Below are 20,998 nucleotides of genomic sequence, written 5' to 3'. Positions count from 1 at the left end.
GACAGCTTGCAGGGGGTGGGGGAGGAACATCCCCGGAGCCGGGCATAGACAAGGGCTATTTGGGAGATGATGGGAGATGAAGGGGCTGCCTTGACAAGAATAAAGGGCTGGGTATAGAGAGGAGGGCCAGGCTGTAAGAGGCTTGGCCATTAGGTTGCAGAGGCTGGGTTTTGTCTGGTGAGTAATGGGAATCCCTGGATGTTTTAAAGCTGGGGAGCACAGTGATGATATGGGTATTTGGGAGAAGAATGAAAGTAGTTTTCAGGATGGTCTGGAAGAGGAACGTAATGGGAAGACTGCAGTGGTAGTAAGAGATATGAGACGAAGCATCAGTGACTAATGTTAGCCTATGCATTTATCTGCTGCCACTTCCCCTTCTCACCAGTCTGGCGTCTTCCACCCTCCATTTATATTACAACTTGTCTGAACACTGCAGACCTATCTGCAAAGCGCCTAAACTAACACTAACGTTGCACACCGTCAGTAACATCTGCCTTCACTTCCTGCTGCCCCATTTCACCTTTAATTCCCCGGTGTATAACAGTGGGTATGAAGAGGGTATCCTTTTACTTAAACACAAACTGCCTGCAATTCATCTCTTTACATGAACTTAATTCTTGTTTTTAGTTTGCTTTCTTTCCATCAGTCTGCTTATGCTGCTGATGGCTCAGGCGACAAATCAAGAGGTCAAGGATCACATTTCAAAAGGAAGCTAGCAAATTTTTGAAAATGGATGATCCATGTCATCTCTCTTACAGGAAGACAAACAAATGTGAGAGGCTCACATGTGTGTGGCAGAACACCAGCTGCTCACACTCTGACGGATCCAAATTCCAGCTCCATTAGTTACTGCAAGCTGACCCTGTCAAGTTACTCTTTCCACGTCTCAGTTTCTGGTTCTGGAAATAAGCACCGTAACTGTCCACGGTTGTGACGAAGGCTAAAACCGTTAACATACAAAAAGTACTTAGTGTAACACCTGGCAAACAGTGTGCACGCAACAGAAATTAGATTCAAGGTCCACATAACCATGCTTTTCCCACATTACCTGATTTCCACATCTTCCACACACCATGCCTCCCAGTTCCAGGCAAATGCAGATCCCTTCCATTTCTGGAATCCCAATATACTAGCTCTCTGGCTGCCTATTATCTACTGATATTTGGGTCATGAAGAGAGCTGAGCCAACTACTCTGATCACAGTAAGTTTCTGCATATCATCACCCCATGTTTCTTCTCCCACTCCAGCAAGAGACCCCAAGTTATATGTTATAATTCTCTCCAAAGCTCCACTGAGGAATGAAAAAAATGTTTAGTCCACAGATAATTTCAGACCTTACAAATTTTGAGAAAATGCACTGGTAACTAAATCCTGTCAAAAGAATATAGATTACCATCATGTTAACCTATTTCAAATTCATATACACACAGAAAACTTAAAAAATAATTATACTATAGAACTGCCACACAAATTCTCTCTGTAGATCCTTAGAGAAGTCCAAAGAGATCACTGTCTAATAGTATACGAACTAGCTCTTTCTCCAGTTCAAATTTGGACTGAGGCAACTAAAATGGCTCAGTTCTCTGCTTAAAACAGGCAAAAGAAACGAGGTATTACTACACACACATTAGAATGGCCAAAATCCAAAACACAGACAACACCAAACATTAACGAGGATGTGGAATAACAAGAACTCTCACTCACAGCTGATGGGAATGTAAAATGGAACCACCACTTTGGAAGACAGATTGGTAGTTTATTACAAAATTAAACATGTTCTCACCATATAGTCCAGCAACTATGCTCCTTGGTATTTACCCAAATGAGCTAAAAACTTATCTACACAAAAATCTGCACATGAATGTTTATAGAATTTTTACTCACAACTGCCAAAACTTGGAAGCAACCAAGACAGTTTTCAGTAAGTGAATGAATAAACAAACCGTGGTACATCTACACAATGGAATATTATTCAGGGGAAAAAAAAAGAGCCATCAAGCCACAAAAAGACACAAAGGAACCTTAAAAAACATGGAGAGAAGCCAATCTGAAAACGTTACAAAAGGTTATCACTCCAGCTATATGACATTCTAGAAAAGGCAAACCATGGAGACACTAAAGAGATTAGTGGTTGCCAGGGACTCAGAGGGAGGAAGGGAAGAATGAAGAGATAGAACACAGGGGACTCTGAGGTCCAGGAAGCTGTCCTTTATGATGGTGTAACGGTGAATACTTGTCATTATAAGTTTATTAAAACTTACAGAATATACAGCACAAAGAGTAAACTTTAACTATGGACTTTAGTTAATAAATTAATATTGGCTCATCAATTTTAACAAAGGTACTAATTTGATGGAAGACGCTAATTATAGAAGAGACTGGGGAGGAGGAGGAAGGACATACATAGAAACGCTCTATACTTTCCCCTCGATTTTTCTGCAAACCTAAAATTACTAAAATAAAGTAAAATAAAATAAAGTCTATTAATTAAAACAAAACCAAAGCTCAAGTGAAAGAATCTTAACTTTAGCACTAAAAAGGACTTAAGTTACTCATCCAAAACTCACTCCAACTCTGGGTAACTCCTACTCCACAGCATTTCTGACACGTGGTTATCTGGTCTTTAACTGTACACTTATGGTGATAAGTTGCTTATTTCCTAACCAATTCATCTTGTACTTCTAACATCTGGCACATAGGACTTGATAAATTTAGAAATCAAGGACAGCTCTCACTGTAAAGTGTTCAATCTAATTTGGTACCAAAACATATTCCTGCAAGTTTCCCTTACTCAAAGAAACATGGAACATTAAGGGCTAGAAAAGACTTCAGAGACCTTCGTGTCTCTGCCTCCCATTTTACTGAACAGAATAGTAGGAGAGGGAGATGAGCACTCAAACAAATTCCAGGTTAGAACCAAACAGCACAGATAACTTCCAAGATGAAGACTTACCGCTTAGGTTTGAAGACAACTTTCTGTCCTCCTTCAAGTATCAGTAAGGCTTTCAGTTGTGTCCCTTTATAACCCACATCAGCTTTAATGATTTTCTTGGTGGCCATGGCATGCAAGATTGCTCCCAGCTCTGGTGTCTCTTCAGGGTACACTTCCCGGGGAACCACCCACTGGGCTGCAATCTCCCAGGGAGACTGCAAGGTGTGGTCCAGCTTGGGCACCAGCTCCACCCGCAAGCCTGCCATCATTCGGTGAAATGCCCTCTGGTCCTCCCGGTTGGCAGCTGATGTATCTAAGTTGTCAATCAGGAAAACTTTGGTGAAGATAAAGATGACAAGGAGAATTGCTAACAGCACGACTCGCTGCTTTAGCTTCATGTTGACCTCTTTTCCTTCTCCCCGACCACTCTCACTTATCAAGGAGAGCAGGTGGTGATGGTCAGCAAGGAGACTCCATGATTATACACACTGGTCCATCTCTTCACTGAGGTGCCTCCCACAATTCCTGCAAGCCCAAGTATAAAGCACAGTTCATTCAGAAATTCTGTCCTTCCACTCCTGAATCTTTCACAAGCCTCAAAGAGATTGCTCACTCTTTTAGCTGGACTAATCCTATGTCTGAGAAGACCCAATAATTTAGAATGAACTGGTCTAAGGAAGGATGTAACAGTTAAGAACCAGGTACACTGAAAATTTTAAAGCAAATACTCCTGTTTTAATAGGGTACAGAGCCATTCCGGAGCCATTTGGATGGCCACCAATTCTTAGAAACCAAAACAATGAGAAAAAGCACAAAAAGTTAAACACTAAGATATGCATAACTCCTTAACTTTCATTTTACCTTTCAAAACCCATAAATGACTTTTGATTATCCAAAACCACCAGTATTTGGTAACTTTCCAGTTATTGTCTCCAAGTACAAGTATTACGACATATTATAAGACAAGAACTCTTAAAAAATGCCAAAAAGAGGGTACTGTTACTGCTGCTGCTAAGTCGCTTCAGTCGTGTCCGACTCTGTGTGACCCCATAGACAGCAGCCCACCAGGCTCCTCTGTCTCTGGGATTCTCCAGGCAAGAATACTGGAGTGGATTTCCATTTCCTTCTCCACCAAAGAGGGTACAGAGGAGAGTAATAACTCCCTCTCTGAATTCAAATACCCAGCAAGCCTAAACATGTCGTATCTGCTGCTCACATACTGAAATACAACACCCAGACATGAATCTCTACTTATCAGTCTTCTAATTATTTTTCAAAATTAAAAATCCTATAAAATATGGATAATCAAATCTGGATAAATTAAGCAAAGGAAAAACATATCCCTATACCATCTGGCTATTAGGAGAACATGACCAGAAAATTAATGAAACCTGGTACTATAGCAACATGACTACATCTGGACTGGTCAGGCACGTAACAAAGATACTTATGCTACAGACCTAAAGAAGTGCTTCCTGTGGGGGCCCACCACACTGGCCAGTTCTCAAGCTGAAAGATTCCAAATACAAGATTTTTTTGCCAAGGTGTCAAGAACATAAAATTCAATCTCATTTGCATGCTGACAGGCTGCTTTCCACTCCAGAGGGCCCTTTAAAAACATGCACAAGCTTGCTCTGCTGTATGCCTAGAGGCAGCACTGCGCTGGGCTAAGCCAAAGATGACAAGAAGATAACAGGGTGTTGCTTCACTCTCCAATTCATTTAACAACTCAAACTATTAATTGAAGAAGTAAAACCAATACAAAAGATGGGGCAAACAAGTCAGGCTGAGCCACTCCCAGCCAAACCGGAGACTGCTCCCCTATTAACCGCTGGAAACACATCCCCAAATAGTCTACTAGAGCAGCAGTGTGTTCTAAGGGCAGCGCCTTGCTGAGAGCTTGCTGACATGCAGTTTATTCTTGGTGATTAACCACTCCCGTTTCATTTTCAGGAAGATGGCAAAGTGAGAGTCAAATTCAAATTCTAATTATCTCCAGCCACCTGTTCCATTGCATCATCACCTCCCAGGGAGTACGTAACACTATTAGCTGAAACACAGGCAATTCAAGTGTATCCAAAATGTAATTGTGATGGTATCAAATTTGGTGTAAAACTCAGTAAAATAGTTCCCTATGATTATTGGTAACAGCAATGCTAGTAGAACAGATTTCAGAGATTTTTGCTAGTCCTAACATGACCCAAACCACACAAATTCTTCAGTTATCTGTTCAACAGTACAGATCTCTGGCTGCAGTGGTAAAATGTAATGTGGAAATCTCACTGTGTCGGCAATCTTTTCCTTGGCCCCTCCAGCTGCAACAACCTCCAGCTGAGGTGCTATTTTGGCATAAGGGGTCAGCTGAACAGCCTTTCATGTCCTACAAAACCCTCCTCAGGACTAAAGTCCGGTTAACCCGAGATTCGAATGATGCTGCTCATTTCATTTAGAATGAAGAAATTCCTCCCTCATGTTATATACACATATCATATCTAAACGTTTAGCACAAAGGTTGGGGAGAGTGAGGGGTTTTTTTTTTTTAAATCACCAATGCAATGAGAAGTTAGAGTAGCTCCAAAATTCAGACAAAACAAACTGAGCCTGTGTGCTTTTAAGTTCTGAAATCTCATTACCTTTTGATGGGCCACAGAAGAACGCACTCATCAGTTCAGGGCTGCAAATACTTCATCTACGCAACTAAGAAATTCCTATTAAGTGACCGAAGGGTTCAACTGTTACCTCACCTCACTATTTACCTCTGCAGGTTAGCCGTGAGGGTAGGTTTGAAGGGGCTGAACAAGTTTTTGCATTTGTGATTAGTCACCACATCCTGGTAGAACAAGTAAGACTGCAATTTGGCCCTGCTCTCAACAACTGCCTGGCATGTCCAGAGCCACTGACTGCATTTAGTGAGGGCACCTTTTATTGAATCCCTGAAAGAACAGCCTGTTGGACCTGCAGGTCTTCCAATCCAGAATAATGCAGCAAAATCATTTTTCTAATCACACACCATTTGTGAGTTCCATAAATCCCTTAGCAAAGCAATGATGGCATCGGCCAGTCTATGTTGCTAGGCACCACTCTCACTCTCCTCCCTCCTCGTCAACTTCCGCCAAAACAGTGTGAACACGGTCCCCTACGTGTCATTGCTCACTGGAGCGCTCTCCAAATTTCTCTTAGCTCTTTTCTTCCCATCTTCTCCTCTTTAAAGCCCAGTCTAGCTTTCAAGGGCCATCTTCAAAGCCACTTCGGGTCCCTCCTTACCACAGTAACCTCTCGTCTTTGGGCCAGTACTTAACTACATTCTGCCATATCCAGTGTCTTCTTGTAGATTGTTCTTAATTCCCCTCTCAGAATTCTGACTCCTTACTGATCTTAGCTATTTTTGCACTCCCTACAGTACGTAGCATAGTAAGGGCAGATGCCTTTTTTCCCTTAAACCGAACAAACCACTGCAAATGAGGCTTTGCAAGTATCTTGAGACTCTGCTGTTAATTTCCTTCGGTACTGTATTTGGTATCAAATGAGCGTGTATCACCTGGCACCTGAACTTGGCTATCTTTAATCAACTACCCATTTTTAGGCAATATACTTCTCTACTGACACTATTCAATTTAGTTGGTAGTTTTGGAGGATAGTCTTTTTCTGAGTAAATATTGACAGCTCAGAAAGAGGTTTTCTTTTAGTTGGAAAGCTGCTACTCCCTCAGCCTACAGGGCAAGCACAAAGATATTCAAGAAATTGACAATATAGAGTTTTTAGTGGAATTTATACAAAAAGCCTGTGAGTCTGCAAGACTCCTTTCCAGGAAAATGTATTAGATACACAATATAGAATGATTCCTTCCTCCAATGATGTAGACTCCTTTACTCTTTACAGTGATCCCTTCCTCTCCTATATCCTTGAGAGGGGAGAGTATCCAAGACAGAGCTTCCATACTGTATTATCTTCTTTAAAATGGCAGCATACTATATCATCTGCAAACCGGGTTTCTAAGAGGATCCCCCATTTCAGATATTAAGGAAATAAAAACAACATCACTGGGTATATTCCAAATTATTCATGAAAAGTTCTCTTGCATTCTCAGGAGTCTGTCTGCTCTATTTCATGCCTGCACTGCCTCATATAAATGCCTCCAACAGTTTAACACTGTCCAGTTATATTATGGTCATTTATTTTAATGTTTCTGTTATGCAGAACAGAGCCTACCTCAAAGAACAAATAGACTCAAGGTAATAATATAACACAAAAAATGTTCAATATAAAAAAGGCAGGGCTAATGGTGGTCTTCACACTAAAAGCTGGCATAAATTCCCAGACTGGAGTTGTGGAAGAGAGACGTTTATAAGAAATCTTCACATTGAACCCTGGTTTCACTCTCAGCTCTATCAGTGAAATGAGGCTTGATATGGAAGCTGATATGTCATTCTTCTCTCTTACACACATACACACACACACACTCCTACATATACAGTAAGTGTTTTGTAAGAATAAACTTATGACTACATTGTAAATTGTTTTGGGAGAGGAAATAGAGGTTTTACAGAAAAAAGTGAAGTCACAGTATAAATATAAAGACTAGATCCCTCTGTTCAAGAATCTGACTGATGTCTGGAGGAGCATATACAGAAATACACACTGGTGCAAAGTTCTGTAAGCCAGTGTGTGATAAAATTCAATGTATGTAAAAGACCTGGCTCCAACACTTACTTCCTTACCAGGGGCTCCCACAAGCCACCAGCAAGGTTCCAAACCTCATTAGCAGCTGTGCCACCTTGAATCTCCCTTTAATCGGGAGACCTCACACTACTTCACCTGAGGTCACAGAGAAGAAATCCCAACTTCTGTTCAAAGCAACTAAAAACAAAGGCTTCAGTAATCCTTGTTTTTTGTGTTTTCAATTCAATGGTCAAATAAGTTCTTATCACATGAAGGGAGTGCAAGACATTTTGTGAGTGTCAGGTACCAGAAGGAAAACATTCAATATGAACATTTCACACAGAGGGTGATTAACAAAGAAGATGCTGAAGGGGGTAGGATTTATTATATAACTAGCATATTATCATATTTACTCACACAATCTCCTTGCCCTTCATCCTGAGTGGAAATCTCAAGGACAATTTCATAAACTTCTTCTTTGGTCATTGCTGGTTTCAGCAAACCTCTGAAGGTTTGGTAAGCATAACAGGTAAGACCTGAATTTAATTATGAGTTTTTGGGTGACTGTCTACAAAGACAGAAACCAACAATTCTTCCCATAAAGAAGTGGAATCTATTTCTCCTTCCCTAGAATATGGGTTGGCTTTGTAACTTGCTTTGATCACAGAATGCTGTGGAAGTTGCCGAGTGCTAGGTGTCTTAAGAGACCTAGCAGCTTCCATTTGGGACCAAGCTACTATGTAAAGCGGTCAGCCTAGACTACTGAATAAGCCTGGTCAGCCCCTAGTTCTTCTGGCCACCCCAGCTGAGAGCCAGATACATAAGTGAAGCCATTTAGGGCATTCCAGTTCCAGCTGAGGTCTCACCTAAATACAGCCACCCATGTGACTCCAGCCAATATCATGTGTGCAGAAGAATCAATCAGCTGGGCCCAGCTGATCTGCCTAATATGAGAAATAAATCGTTTAGTCTTAAGCCACTAATTTGAGCGTAATTTGTAAACCTAACATTTTCATGTCTACTCTGTCCATATCAACCATCTGGGATATATTAATTAACCATTTAAGTACAAATAAAAATTGGATTAATAAACTCTCTTAAAGGTAACAAAAGAAAAAAATAGCACCTCAAGTGGATCATTTACTAAAGTCCATTTATAAACTTTAGAGCAATTAAGGCTAACCCCACACACTCACAGAACTATACACACCCAGGTTATAAATTCTAACCTTTAAATTTCGGTCAGAGCATAAATAATAGCAAAAATTATAACCCTTTAGTACCAAAATAAAATAAAAACGCATATTTTCACCTTGGGGCGAGTCTGATACACTGTCCTTTTGTTTTTTTTCAATTGGTAGTGACCTTAGAGCACTTTGCTACATTATTATTAGCTGCCTCCTAGAAATAAATGCAGTCTCTCCTGATGGTTAGTGACAATTCTTATAAGTAAAATAAAGGGCATTCAGAAATCTTTCTGCTTAGCATCGTGAGCCTCTAGCTTAAGAAGTCAAACCCTCCAATACTAAGTGGTATGAAGTGTTCACTACTTAAATAAATCTCTATATCCTCAGAAAACCAGCCCACTCCTGTGCTGCCACCACCGCCTACAGCAGCAAAATATTATTCTTTTTCATCTTCAATTGGGAGTCTTCAATTAAAACAAAACCTAGCAACAAATAATATCATTAATCAGTATCTACATATAGTTTTCCTTTTCACTTAAATAGGTTCTTAATTCACCTTCTTTCTGCTAACCTCCCTGGGCCTCCATTTCCTTAAATGAAAAATGAAATACAAACACTATTACCTGACTGACAGAATTGTTAAAAATGAACGGTACTACCAGGTGTGTTGTGCTAAAACGAGTGTTTGGACAACCCATAGTAGTTGCTTGTTGGTCATTATTACCACACCAAAAACCCAAAGATGACTTCCTGAGAAGAAAGAATGCAAAGAAAACAACTCTCATTGGTAATGCCGTCTCCTGGGTTTACACAGTCGGGGCTGAATACATATGCTGCATTACCAACCTAGTAACCTTGTATTTCTGAACCAAAGACTTCCCTAAATTTGAGGAGTAGGTAAGACTGTAAGCAAGTAGGTATCGTCAGAGTGGATGCCAGGTGAAGCAGAGGACTAGGAGGTTACGTCACTAATTTGGCCAGCCTGAGGCCAATGTTTTTCTCTTGTCTACAAAGTTCAATTCTACCACATTCAACATAAGTGAAACAGATGGGAAGCATGAACTTTTTCTATTTCACGAAAATGGCTGAATAGAATGCCCTTCACAATGTTCTTCAGTTTGGAAGATTAAATCTGTGTTTTAAAGGTGACAGCTTTGCATGTCCTAGAGCAGCCATGAAATTAAAAGACACCTGCTCCTTGGAAGGAAAGCTATGACAAACCTAGACAGCACATTAGAAAGTAGAGATATCACTTTGCTGACAAAGGTCCATACAGTCAAAGCTATGGTTTTTCTAGTCATGTATGGCTGTGAGTGGAGAAGGCAATGGCACCCCACTCCAGTACTCTTGCCTGGAAAATCCCATGGACGGAGAAGCCTGGTAGGCTGCAGTCCATGGGGTCACGAAGAGTCAGATACGACTGAGCAACTTTACTTTCAAGCATTGGAGAAGGAAATGGCAACCCACTCCAGTGTTCTTGCCTGGAGAATCCCAGGGACAACGGAGCCTGGTGGGCTGCCATCTATGGGGTCGCACAGAGTCGGACACAACTGAAGCGACTTAGCAGCAGCAGCAGCATGGCTGTGAGAGTTGGACCATAAAGAAGGCTGAGCAGTGAAGAATTGATGCTTTCGAACTGTGGTGCTGGAAGACTCTTGAGAGTCCTCTGGACAGCAAGGAGATCAAACCAGTCAATCCTAAAGAAAATCACCCCTGAACATTCATTGGAAGGACTGATGCTGAAGCTCCAATACTTTGACCACATGATGAGAAGAGCTGACTCACTGGAAAAGACCTAAGGCTGGGAAAGACTGAGGGCAAGAGAAGAGGGTGGAAGAGGTTGAGATGGTTAGACAGCATCACCAACTCAATGGACATGAGTTTGAGCAAGTTCTGGGAGTTGGTGATAGACTGGGAAGCCTGGCGTGCTGCAGTCCATGGAGTTACAAAGAGTCGGACAGGACTAAGAGGCTGAACAATAAAGCTTTTAAGATGAGCCCTGGAGTAACTTAAGTTATGGGTAGAGAAAATCGAACTTCTACACAGTCCAAGTCGGTTCAAGTGTTATATATCCCTCACTGTTTTCACTTCCACTTAAATATTTATTCACATATATAAACTTGTGCTATGTGAAAACCTCTCAGAGTTCCCTGTGAAGGAAGAAAATGATCACCAGATATTAATGAAGGCAGCCTTTCTTCCTGCATGTGAGAGTAAAAATGAAACAGGCAACAGAGTGTTTCCTCCCTCATTGAAAAAATTCAATTCCTGCAACCTGTCCCATTTAAATCTTGATTCAGGGGAATCCTCTAATCATTTTTCTTGAAAAGTGAGAAGAAAAAAATTTCAGCTCATACTGCTAGTGAGATTTGCTCTAAAAAACCAACACAGGCAGTGTTCACTGATCTAGAAACTCTGTGGAAATGCCTAAGAATTTGCATTGTTTCAAATGAGCCAAGTATAATGAACTTTCCTAAGTTCTAGGTATTTCACTGCTCAATTATCAGATCTAACAATCATTTAAGGCTAAATAGAATGTGATTACTATATACTGTAGAATACAGAATTTCAAATAATAAAAAAATTTACTTCAAATTTCATGTTTTCATCTTTACTATTCTTGAAAAGGTATGTAAACTTCATTCAACAGTAAAAAATTGAACATATGAAAAAGTATGTAAACTTTATTCAACAGAAACACCTCATACTTTTAACCTTATGTTCTAGGGTCAGTCAAGCTGACAGGCTACAGATCACTTTAGAAATAGGAATCCCAAGCAGGTCTGTGCTGAATTATGGCTGAATGGCTCCTGGCATGATCCCTTGCTATATATGAATATAAATACACGTGCACACATACATACACACATATATTTTTTGGCAGCCTGTCTCCTCTACCCTACTGTGAGTTCCACAAGGACAGGGGATATTTTACTTTCTTTGTAGTTAGAAGTAAGCTAGTACAGTTCAGGACACATGAGATAAACACTTACTGAATAAAAGGAGTGAAGAGTGAGGAAGGCAAACACCTTTATGGTTTTAAGCATTTCTTCAGCTCTTTGGTTTAAAGGTGACCTCTTTTTTTAATCAATGTAGGGAAACTAAGTCCTGTAATGAATTCAAATATACAGTAAAAATGTTGAAATATCAAATATTAATACCAATTTTATACACTCAATTTTAAACTGCTGCCTTCTATATACCTTTCTTCCACCTTTCACGGCCATTGATATTGCCAAGCTGGTGTCTGGTGTTGGTTGGGACTAGGAGTAAAGATGATTTGGAAATGCTAAGAGGAAAATTGGAGATGGTCCAAGACATTGTCCAAGAATGATACACGACAGGGCTGGAACCAAGCTTTCAAGTGTTACTGGCAATATTTTCTGAAATGAGAACCAACACTGATATTTCCATATCACTTTCTTTTTTATACAGAAAGAACTACAGGGACATAAACGCACCTGTATAGAGTGCAAATTCACTATCTAAAGCAACGATAAGAAACAAGAGAACAAAAGGTCTTTGGGCAGCCAAAATAATGGTCACAAAGTTCATCCACTAATAAAGAAAAGCCAGGCAGACCCTCACTAAGCTTATTTAGCTGTTTTACATTCAATTTCAGGAAGCAGAGTTATCTGGGTTGCTCCTCCACAGATTAGAAGCTGCAAAAAATTTTAAAAAGGGCAGCAGGGACACTAACAGCAGCAAAAGCATAGCTTTTTCACCTCTGAAAGAAGAGACAGACTGACTACTGAAAGCAAATTAAAGAATTCAAACAGCGGAAGGGGCCAACAACCTACATATGTCAATCACCTCCAAGCCCTGCAGGATTACTGTCTGTAACCGTAATCTCAAATCAACAAAGGTTAAACTACATTGTTTAAAAAGCAAAGGAAACATAAAATACATTGTAAAAAATTCTGCACAAAAAGTATAGCCAAAAAAGGATTTTTGCACACAATATCCTATTCGCATGCTGGTAATATCATATTCCCACGCTGGTATTGATACATAAAGCAGAAAGTCAGCATTTAAGAGCAAACAATGATGAAATGATAGACTTCACTGCCTCACCCTGTACTTGGATCTGTTCCGCATTCATAATTTCATATTCCTTGAGCTCCTTTCAAAATGTACCCAAATTAACACCATCCCCTCCACAGGGTAGTCACCTTGCCAGAAAGTAGACTCCCAAACACACACACCAAAGCTCAGTGTCTCTTTTCTGCATCAGCCTTCATTTCATATCTCATACTAGTATGACAGATATACCCCCTAGACTGACCATGTCCAGAGCTGGGCCTTCCCTCTCCTGATTCTGGATATGAACAAAATCACAAGTGAGAGCTTTGTATTACATTCTCTCCTAGATGGCTCTAGCAAGTCAAGTTGACATTACAAGTTGGTCAAAAGCTGGTTTCAGTTGCAAAGTAAGGTCTTCTGTTTAGTATCCGAGGTCTGTGCCAATGAATTCCTCAGTCCTTGAGGGTTACAGAGGCAGTTTAAGGAAGGAAAAGAGGGACAGATTTACAGGTGTGGGATGACAAGCACTTCAGGGAAGGATAAATCCCCTCTCCCATCCCCAGTACGAAGGACCAGAAGATGGACAGTCAGGGTCAATGATACTGGCATGGTCAACACCAAGAGCTTGAGTTCTTTCACTAGTGCAAAAATAGTGTCTACCAGACCAACTGCTAGTGAGCTGAGTCAGAGCAGGCTGCAGGATCAAGTCTACGAAGCTGTACCCAGGCTGCTGGTGGCGAGAACACCACCCAATCACATAATCAGATCTCAGGGCAGCTCCAGCAAGTAACACCCTTTACAGATACCCATCTCAACTGAACTACTTTCAACATGAATCTAACAATTTTCTTGACTTTTTTTTTTCCCTTGTAAAGAGGAACTAAACAATTTAATATCCGCATAAGGATGTGTCCTCCTCCCTCATACTGTTTTCCATTCATTCATTCAACCACCAAATATTTACTCCATACCTACTATGCACTATACACTGTTAGGTACAAAAAACAAAGCACATTAGTCATTATCACTACAACACTAAACTGTAGTTCCTCATTATAACTGTGCTTCCACCCAGATGGATCAGTGGTAAAGAATCCACCCACCAAAGCAGAAGACAAAGGTTCAATCCCTGGGTCGGGAAGATTCCCTGGAGAAGGAAACAGCAACTCACTCAACAGTACTTTTGCCTGGAAAATCCCGTGGACAGAGGAGCCTGGCAAGCTACAGTCCAAGGAGCTGGGGGAAGAGTCAGACATGACTTAGCAACTAAACACATTGTAACCATGCTTCTCAGCTCCAGACTACCTGGCACTTAGTCCCAAAGTGGCCTGACATCAGCTTCAAAAGACAGTCTCCTTTTTACTGTTTCCAACTGTGGCCAGAGAATACAAAGAGCAGCCTCTTAATTCTATAAAGAGATTGCAGCAATCACCAAGAGACAACCACTGTGGCTGCTATTTTTAAGTTATCAATTCAAGAGTTGAAGCATCTGGCTTCAGGGTTTATGCCATTAAAATGATGGTCACACAAAGTGAAGGAAGCTGAAGACTGCCCTGCAAGTAGAAGAAACAGAAAATTTCATTTAGAAATTCAAAATTCGGAAAAGATAAAAAGCAGAAGCTTTAACGCTGTGTGAAAGAACTGGAGTCTACAAATAGAAATCAAGAGAATGGACTAAAAGTCAAGAAATTATCAACTCAGCATAAAGTAACTCTGTGACATTAAGGAGTACATGATAGAAACAGTGATCTGTTTGTTCCCTATTTCAAAGTACCTGGGCATGTTTTCCAATTTTCATTCTTTAACTAAATTATGGCTATTTTCCTAACTAGTTCCAGAGAAACAGGACAAACCAATGTCACATTTTTACCAAACTGAAGAAAAGCTGTAAGCTCCAAGATTTCCTGATCATCTTTTACCGCCATTCATTTCTATCATTGCACTTTAATGTGAGGCAGAAACTGAATTACTTGTCTGTGCCTCTTAATTCTCTTTTGACAAGCACTTTCAAAGGTGGAAGGACCTCCAGTTGACTGACTGCACTGAATGATTCTAGGGGCCAAAGTCCATCATCTTCACAAACTTCAAAAGTTATTAATTTAACATAAATCGACCTTAGACTGGCTCACACAGAGGATGAGATGGCTGGATGGCATCACCGACTCGATGGACGTGAGTTTGAGTGAACTCCGGGAGTTGGTGATGGACAGGGAGGCCTGGAGCGCTGCAATTCATGGGGTCGCAAAGGGTCGGAGACGACTGAGCGACTGAACTGAACTGAAGGCTAGGCAAATAATTTAGCATCTTTAACATCTGTATCTCAGATTCTCAAGGGTATGTTTTGATGATAAATAACAATATATAAAGAAATGCTTTAAGGCTTGGCTCATGAGTCCTGCATAAATTCAAGGACTGTACTACACTGAGGTCTCCAGCCCAATTTAAAATAACCCCAATGAAATTTACGCATTAATTTACAACACAAGGAGGATAGCAATTGTTAGTAAACAGTAATCATAGTTACAGTTTTACATAAAGTCCTGCCATTTGAAAGCTAAAAGATCCTTCATTCCTATTCCTTCTTTTCAAGGTGAGAAATCAAACCTTGGCTGGGTGGGGATGATACTGATACTTGGCCCCAGACTCAAGTCGCTGTATCAAGCATTTCTCATTTCCCAGAATTATAAATCCTCACTCCTCCAACCGACGATATGGCCGTTTCAAGGGCTAATAAATCCTTAATGACCAATAATGTCTTGTCCCCTCCACTTTCCCTCCAACATCCTCTACCGTTTCTCGTCCTATCCGGGAGACCTGCAGGTAACAGAAGCCTGAATAGAGTGAAACTCTTATCAGATCCAACAATCAAGGACGCAACTTGACAACTGCTCACGCTGATCAATGGCAACGTTTCGGTTCTCTTTTAATTGCGGGGGCTACAGCACCCGGAAATGAAATCTCAAGCGCAACCCACTTCGCACAACCGTATCATTTCCTTAAGTTGTGCCCTCCTGCGAACGCGGGGTGCACGACCCCGAGGGGACCGCGGATCCCTAGGCACGGTTACCCTGCCTGCCGCTCGGGCCTGGAGGTCACTCGCGCCTCCTGGCCACGAGGTGGGCCCGCGGGCGCGCGATCCCCCCACCCCCGGCCGCCGCAACGGGCGCTCGGCGGGACACGAGGGCGGCACCGGGGCCAGTCGGCTCTGGGGACGGCGTCCGGGCGCAAGGGTGGGTCAACTCGACAGACCCCCGGCTGCCCGAGGCGCCCTCAGGTAAGGCCCGCGCCTCAGGCGGGCCGAGGAGGCGGCGGCCTCGGCCGCGTCCCTTCAGCCGCTTTTACGACCGGCGGGAGCCCGCTCAGGGCCAACGAGGCGGAGCGCCCGGCCCGGGCCGGTCTCTAAGGCAGCCGCCGCTCGGGGACCGCTCAGGGCACCGGTGCCCAGCCCCTCAGGGAGGCGCCCCGCCCTCAGACGGCCCCCGCCCGGCGAGCGCCACGCACCGCGCCCCGCCCGCGGGCCGGCCCGCACTTTCCCGCCTCGCCTCGCCTCGCCAGGGGCGGGGGTCGCGCGCCCTCCCCCGCCCCCACGCCGCTCACCTGCAGGGCCCTAAGCTCGCTCCATGGCCGCCCGCGCGGTGCGGTGCGGCGCGGCCACGGCCGCCCCCGCCGCCTCCGGGGAGGGGCAGCCCCACGCCGCACTCACCGCCCCCAGTCGCCGCTACTGCGGCTCCCGCCCACCCCCGGCCCGGCCATTCCCCGGCCACCTCTCCCGGCGCTGAGCCGGCGGTCCCACACCCACCCCCCGCCTCCGCGGCTCGCGACTGTTGGTACCGTCCTAGCCTAACGCCTTCCCTGCGGCCAATCCAAGGGCTTCTTCCGCGAGGTCCCGCCCCCAGTGGGCGGGTCTACTGGACCTACTCCGGACCGCCCTGCTTAACCCTTTGCGTCCCGGGCCGGCCCATCTTAACTCTCTCGACGCCGACTCACGCCTCTACTGCTTCTCCCTGCCGCCCCACCCCGCTTACATAAATTGACTTCTCACTAGCCTTCGCTTTCTCCTTCCTGGTTTTCGTAAAGCAGATAGGCAGCCAGGCAGCGGGACTGGAAATCGCGGTCCCTAAGTTCTATTTGTGAGAAACAGTTTCCCTCCTTCTTTTACCCAATTTGCCTCCACTTCACTACTTCTGCCTGTACAAAAGTAACCTCTCGCCCAAAAAGACGTCAACCTTCCCATCATGAGAGTTCTTCCTTTGGACCAGACCAGAGCTCCCCGCTAACATTTTGCAGCATTTAACAAAAAGTGTGACTAATTTGCTGTAATAGTTTCTGAACGTCTGTCTTTTGCAAAGGACTGTAAGGCCTATGAGGGCAGGGCAGTTGTGCCTGGGTTTCCAATGCCTGACACTCAGTAGACTCCCTATATATAATTTTGTTATGTTTTGACCTTGCTGCCTGGCTTGTGAGATTGAAAGCACCAAGTCTTAACCACTGGACTGTCAGGGAACTCCCTCCTTGTAAATAGTCTGAACTAAAGATTCTTCCTTTTCTTAAATTGTCTCCTTTCCACTGACTCCATACAGTGCATCCACTGTATAACATATCTATTCATTTATTCATCATATACTAACCTTGGACTTCAGTGTTCCCAGCCCTGAAATACTGTAGTGCATATTGATCCATGTGAAAAGGTGTGTGATGGGAGAGATGGGGCTGACTCTTCGGGCTTTCAGTTCAGTTCAGTTGCTCAGGCGTGTCCGACTCTTTGCTACCCCACGGACTGTAGCACGCTAGGCTTCCCTGTCCATCACCAAGTCCCAGAGTTTACTCAAACTCATGTCCATCGAGTCAGTGATGCCATCCAACCATTTCATCCTGTTGTCCCCTTCTCCTCCTGCCTTCAATCTTTCCCAGCATCAGGGTCTTTTCAAATTAGTCAGTTCTTTGCATCAGGTGGTTGAAGTATTGAAGTTTCAGCTTCAGCATCAGTCCTTCTAACGAATATTCAGGACTGATTTCCTCTAAGATGGACTGGTTGGATCTCCTTGCTGTCCAAGGGACTCTCAAGAGTCTTCTCCAACACCACAGTTAAAAAGCATCAATTTTTGGCACTCAGCTTTCTTTATAGTCCAACTCTCACATCCATACATGACTACTGGAAAAACCATAGCTTTGACTAGACAGACTTTTGTTGGCAAAGTAACGTCTCTGCTTTTTAATATGCTGTCTAGGTTGGTCATAACTTTTCTTCTTCCGATTTTAGAGTTCATTTAAGCAAGGGAAAGAACTCCTTACTGGCGGTGTGATATTGGGCATGCCACTTGATCTTTCAGAATATTGATTTATTTATCTGGAAAATGGGAGTTAATCATGGGACCTACCTCACAGGGTTGTTGTGAGAACTACATAAGGAAATGTGTGGGGAGAGGACTTGCAGATTATTGTGTAATGTTATTATTCATATGTATATTTATTAAGCACTTAGCATTGGGAGATCTTAGAGGAAAAATTGGTCTTTATACCTGTCCCAGACAATCTAGTTACAGAGGAAGCCCCTTTGCAGAAAGCATGAAATCAGTGCAAGAAGGCGTATGCGGTCAATGCTGGAGAAGTTGTATCAGCCATGTACTGGATGTATTTGAAAATGTTTGGAGGTCATTTTCTGACCATAGAAATGAGCTGGGTGGTAATGAAAGTCTACCTGATTTCTCCACACAGGAGCATTGGTCTGTCTGCAGTCAGCTAATCCTCCTGAACCTTGTTCATTATATCAGGAGATCATAAAGCGAAGGGCAAATCAACATTTCCTCTAAGAAACTTTGTCCCCAAAGGACTCTTTCTTACCTGTAATGCTGATAAAGACAGCAAGGATGGACTGTCCAACTGGTACTTGGGAGAAGCTCGGTGCATCCAGCAGTCTTAGTTCCCTAGTGTCTTTAGGGACGTTCAGAGAGAAGGGTTTGTAACTTCTCCAGGAAACCCACTCCAGGGCTTAATTTCACATCTATCAAATCCTTCCATCCACCCCGCCTTGCTGCAGGACATACACGCTTTCTCCTCTTCTGTCTGGGGTTTGGGGCCTCTGTGTTAAAGGTACAACTGTTCTGTCCCCCAGTTTTCTCTCTACCAGGCCCTATTATCCAGGCTCTTTGTGCATGTATGTATGGCACTAGCACCCCAGGTTGTGTTTCTGCCCTCCTCCTGTAATGGGCCTTATTGCCCAGCCAATCAACAGTCAATATGTTCTAGTACTGTGAGGGATGCAGTCATTTAAGAAGAGGACTCTGCCTTCAAAGAGTTTACACAACTAGCACACAGGAAGCAGCTGCAAGGAATGCGGGGTACTTAAATTATGCAGCACAGGCTCTGTGATCACTGCAAGAATCAAGGCCCAGGAAGATAGTGTGGGCTGGTATTGTCAGGGAAGGAGGATTGAGGTGAGCAAAATACAAGTGGGAGAAGAAAGGGACAATAAGAACCGAAGGTAGGCAGTGCTATGTGAATTTAAAGACAGACATACTCAGGAGATGATTCACCATTGGGAGAATTGTTTGTTCCTTCCTCCCTTCCTTTCCTCCTGCATCCTCCCCCCCACCACCCTTTTCTTCCTTCCTCCCTCCTTCAACAAATGTCTACCAAGTGCCTGACACTGAACTATACCCAGGCCATGCAAGGACCAAGAAGTCCAGGTCCTCATCCTTGAGAAGCTTACAGTCCAGTACAGAGAAACAGAACAGAAGGTCAGGCGGAGCCCTCTTAGTTAGGTCTGAGTGCTTTGCCAAGGTTTCTATGATGCTTCTTTCACAACTCACATGGTATCTTGTGGTTCTAGGTATCTTTGTGTAACCACCCCCTTTGCCTCTCTAGACCCTGTCCGAACTGCAAGGCTTTTAAAGACACAGACTATCTTTATTTCATCTTTATTTCTATCTGTGGTTCTGCCTCACACAGGGTAGCAACTCTGCACTGATGTGTTCAAGTGAGATTGGGTTGAAATCAGAGCGGGGGTGGGGCTGTCCCCCTCCAGCCTAGGGCAGTGCACTTCCTGCAGGATGCCCACCCCACCTCCATCTTCATCCCTGAAAATGTTACTTATCTCCTAGATGCTGCTTACTCAGGAAGACTTTCATGATTTTTCTAACTGTGCATGTTTTCCTGGGCTTCTGAGTCTCAGTACCTCTCCTGTGGTATGGTTTGTATTATTGATGTTTTTGGGGGATACGTCTGACCTCTTCCCCTGACACGTAAACCCTTTGAAGCTGAAGACAGTGTTTTATTCACATCTGTATCTCCCATAGTACACAGCACATGGTAGCTCCTCAACATTTGAAAGAGTTTTAGGAAAGCAAGTCCTGCAGACGTGGAGGATTGGGAGCACTGGAGGTTTCTTTCTTGGCCCTTTCATCATTGTAAGCATTTCCCTTCAACTCTTTTAGAATTTCCAAGTCTCTGACAATTTGTCAAGCCCTAGGACTCCGATAACCATTTAGCAGTCCCAGGGTATAAGGGGAATACTGTCTCAAGGCGCCTGTACACATGAACACACACTCCTTCTTATCAGAGCATACACCCACTGTGACGGATCTTACTGAAACTTATTAAGTCACTTCTGAACCAAGAAATTTGAAGGGAGCAGTCGGAGAGAGCTCACGCTGGTCCAGAGTGCTTGGAGCCTGGGAGGAGGTGGTGGAAGGGTGAGTGAATGAAGGAGCATGCAAGCTCTGCCTTGCTGCCTCCAGGGTAGGCTTGTTCCCTGCATAGGGCTCTCTGTGGACGCTGCTTCTGCATTTTTTTCCCAACTGGGCAGACATTAGTACAACCATACCACAAGAGAGGTACAAAGTACTGAGTCTCATTTTGCCACGAGCTTTGCAGTACTATTCCTAGCCCACCCTTTGCTTACAGCATCGGGACTGTTCATTCAACCTGTCCTGTGGCACCTGTGGCATGCCCAGACCCACTCAAGTTCCAGGGACAGCACCACACACACACACACACACACACACACCCCTTCATTGTCTAGAAATTCAGAATGCATATTAACTGTTTTGGGTTATTTTCTTTCCACACTAGTATTACAGTTTTTATTAAAGAGCAACTATATTGAGCTATAAGTTACATACCATAAAACTCACCTGTACAAAGCGTGCGATGGTTTTTGTTACAGTTACAGAGTTGAGCAACCATTATATAATCTAA

The 20,998-nt window shown here is 43.3% G+C and overlaps 1 protein-coding gene across 2 annotated transcripts in view; it reads right to left on the bottom strand.

Annotated features, from left to right (window-relative positions):
* Positions 1-16,503, bottom strand: part of FAM20B (FAM20B, glycosaminoglycan xylosylkinase) — a 45,070-nt gene extending 28,567 nt beyond the window's left edge. The window contains exons 1-3 of one of the 2 annotated variants that reach the window (XM_027565445.1): positions 11,983-12,137; positions 11,773-11,887; positions 2,955-3,458 (exon numbers count right to left, since the gene is read on the bottom strand). In XM_027565445.1, the coding sequence (XP_027421246.1) occupies positions 2,955-3,331 (377 nt within the window). In that variant the 5' untranslated portion in view covers positions 3,332-3,458; positions 11,773-11,887; positions 11,983-12,137. Of the gene's footprint in view, positions 1-2,954; positions 3,459-11,772; positions 11,888-11,982; positions 12,138-16,399 lie in introns of those variants that run through there. The other variant, XM_027565444.1, reaches the window with a different exon arrangement.
* Between the last annotated feature and the right edge of the window lie 4,495 nt (positions 16,504-20,998).

The sequence above is a fragment of the Bos indicus x Bos taurus genome, chromosome 16, assembly GCF_003369695.1.
Source record: "Bos indicus x Bos taurus breed Angus x Brahman F1 hybrid chromosome 16, Bos_hybrid_MaternalHap_v2.0, whole genome shotgun sequence".
Taxonomy (NCBI): Eukaryota; Metazoa; Chordata; class Mammalia; order Artiodactyla; family Bovidae; genus Bos; species Bos indicus x Bos taurus.
The sequence above is the reverse complement of the archived record's forward strand: the minus strand, read 5'-3'. Positions and strand labels throughout refer to the sequence as shown.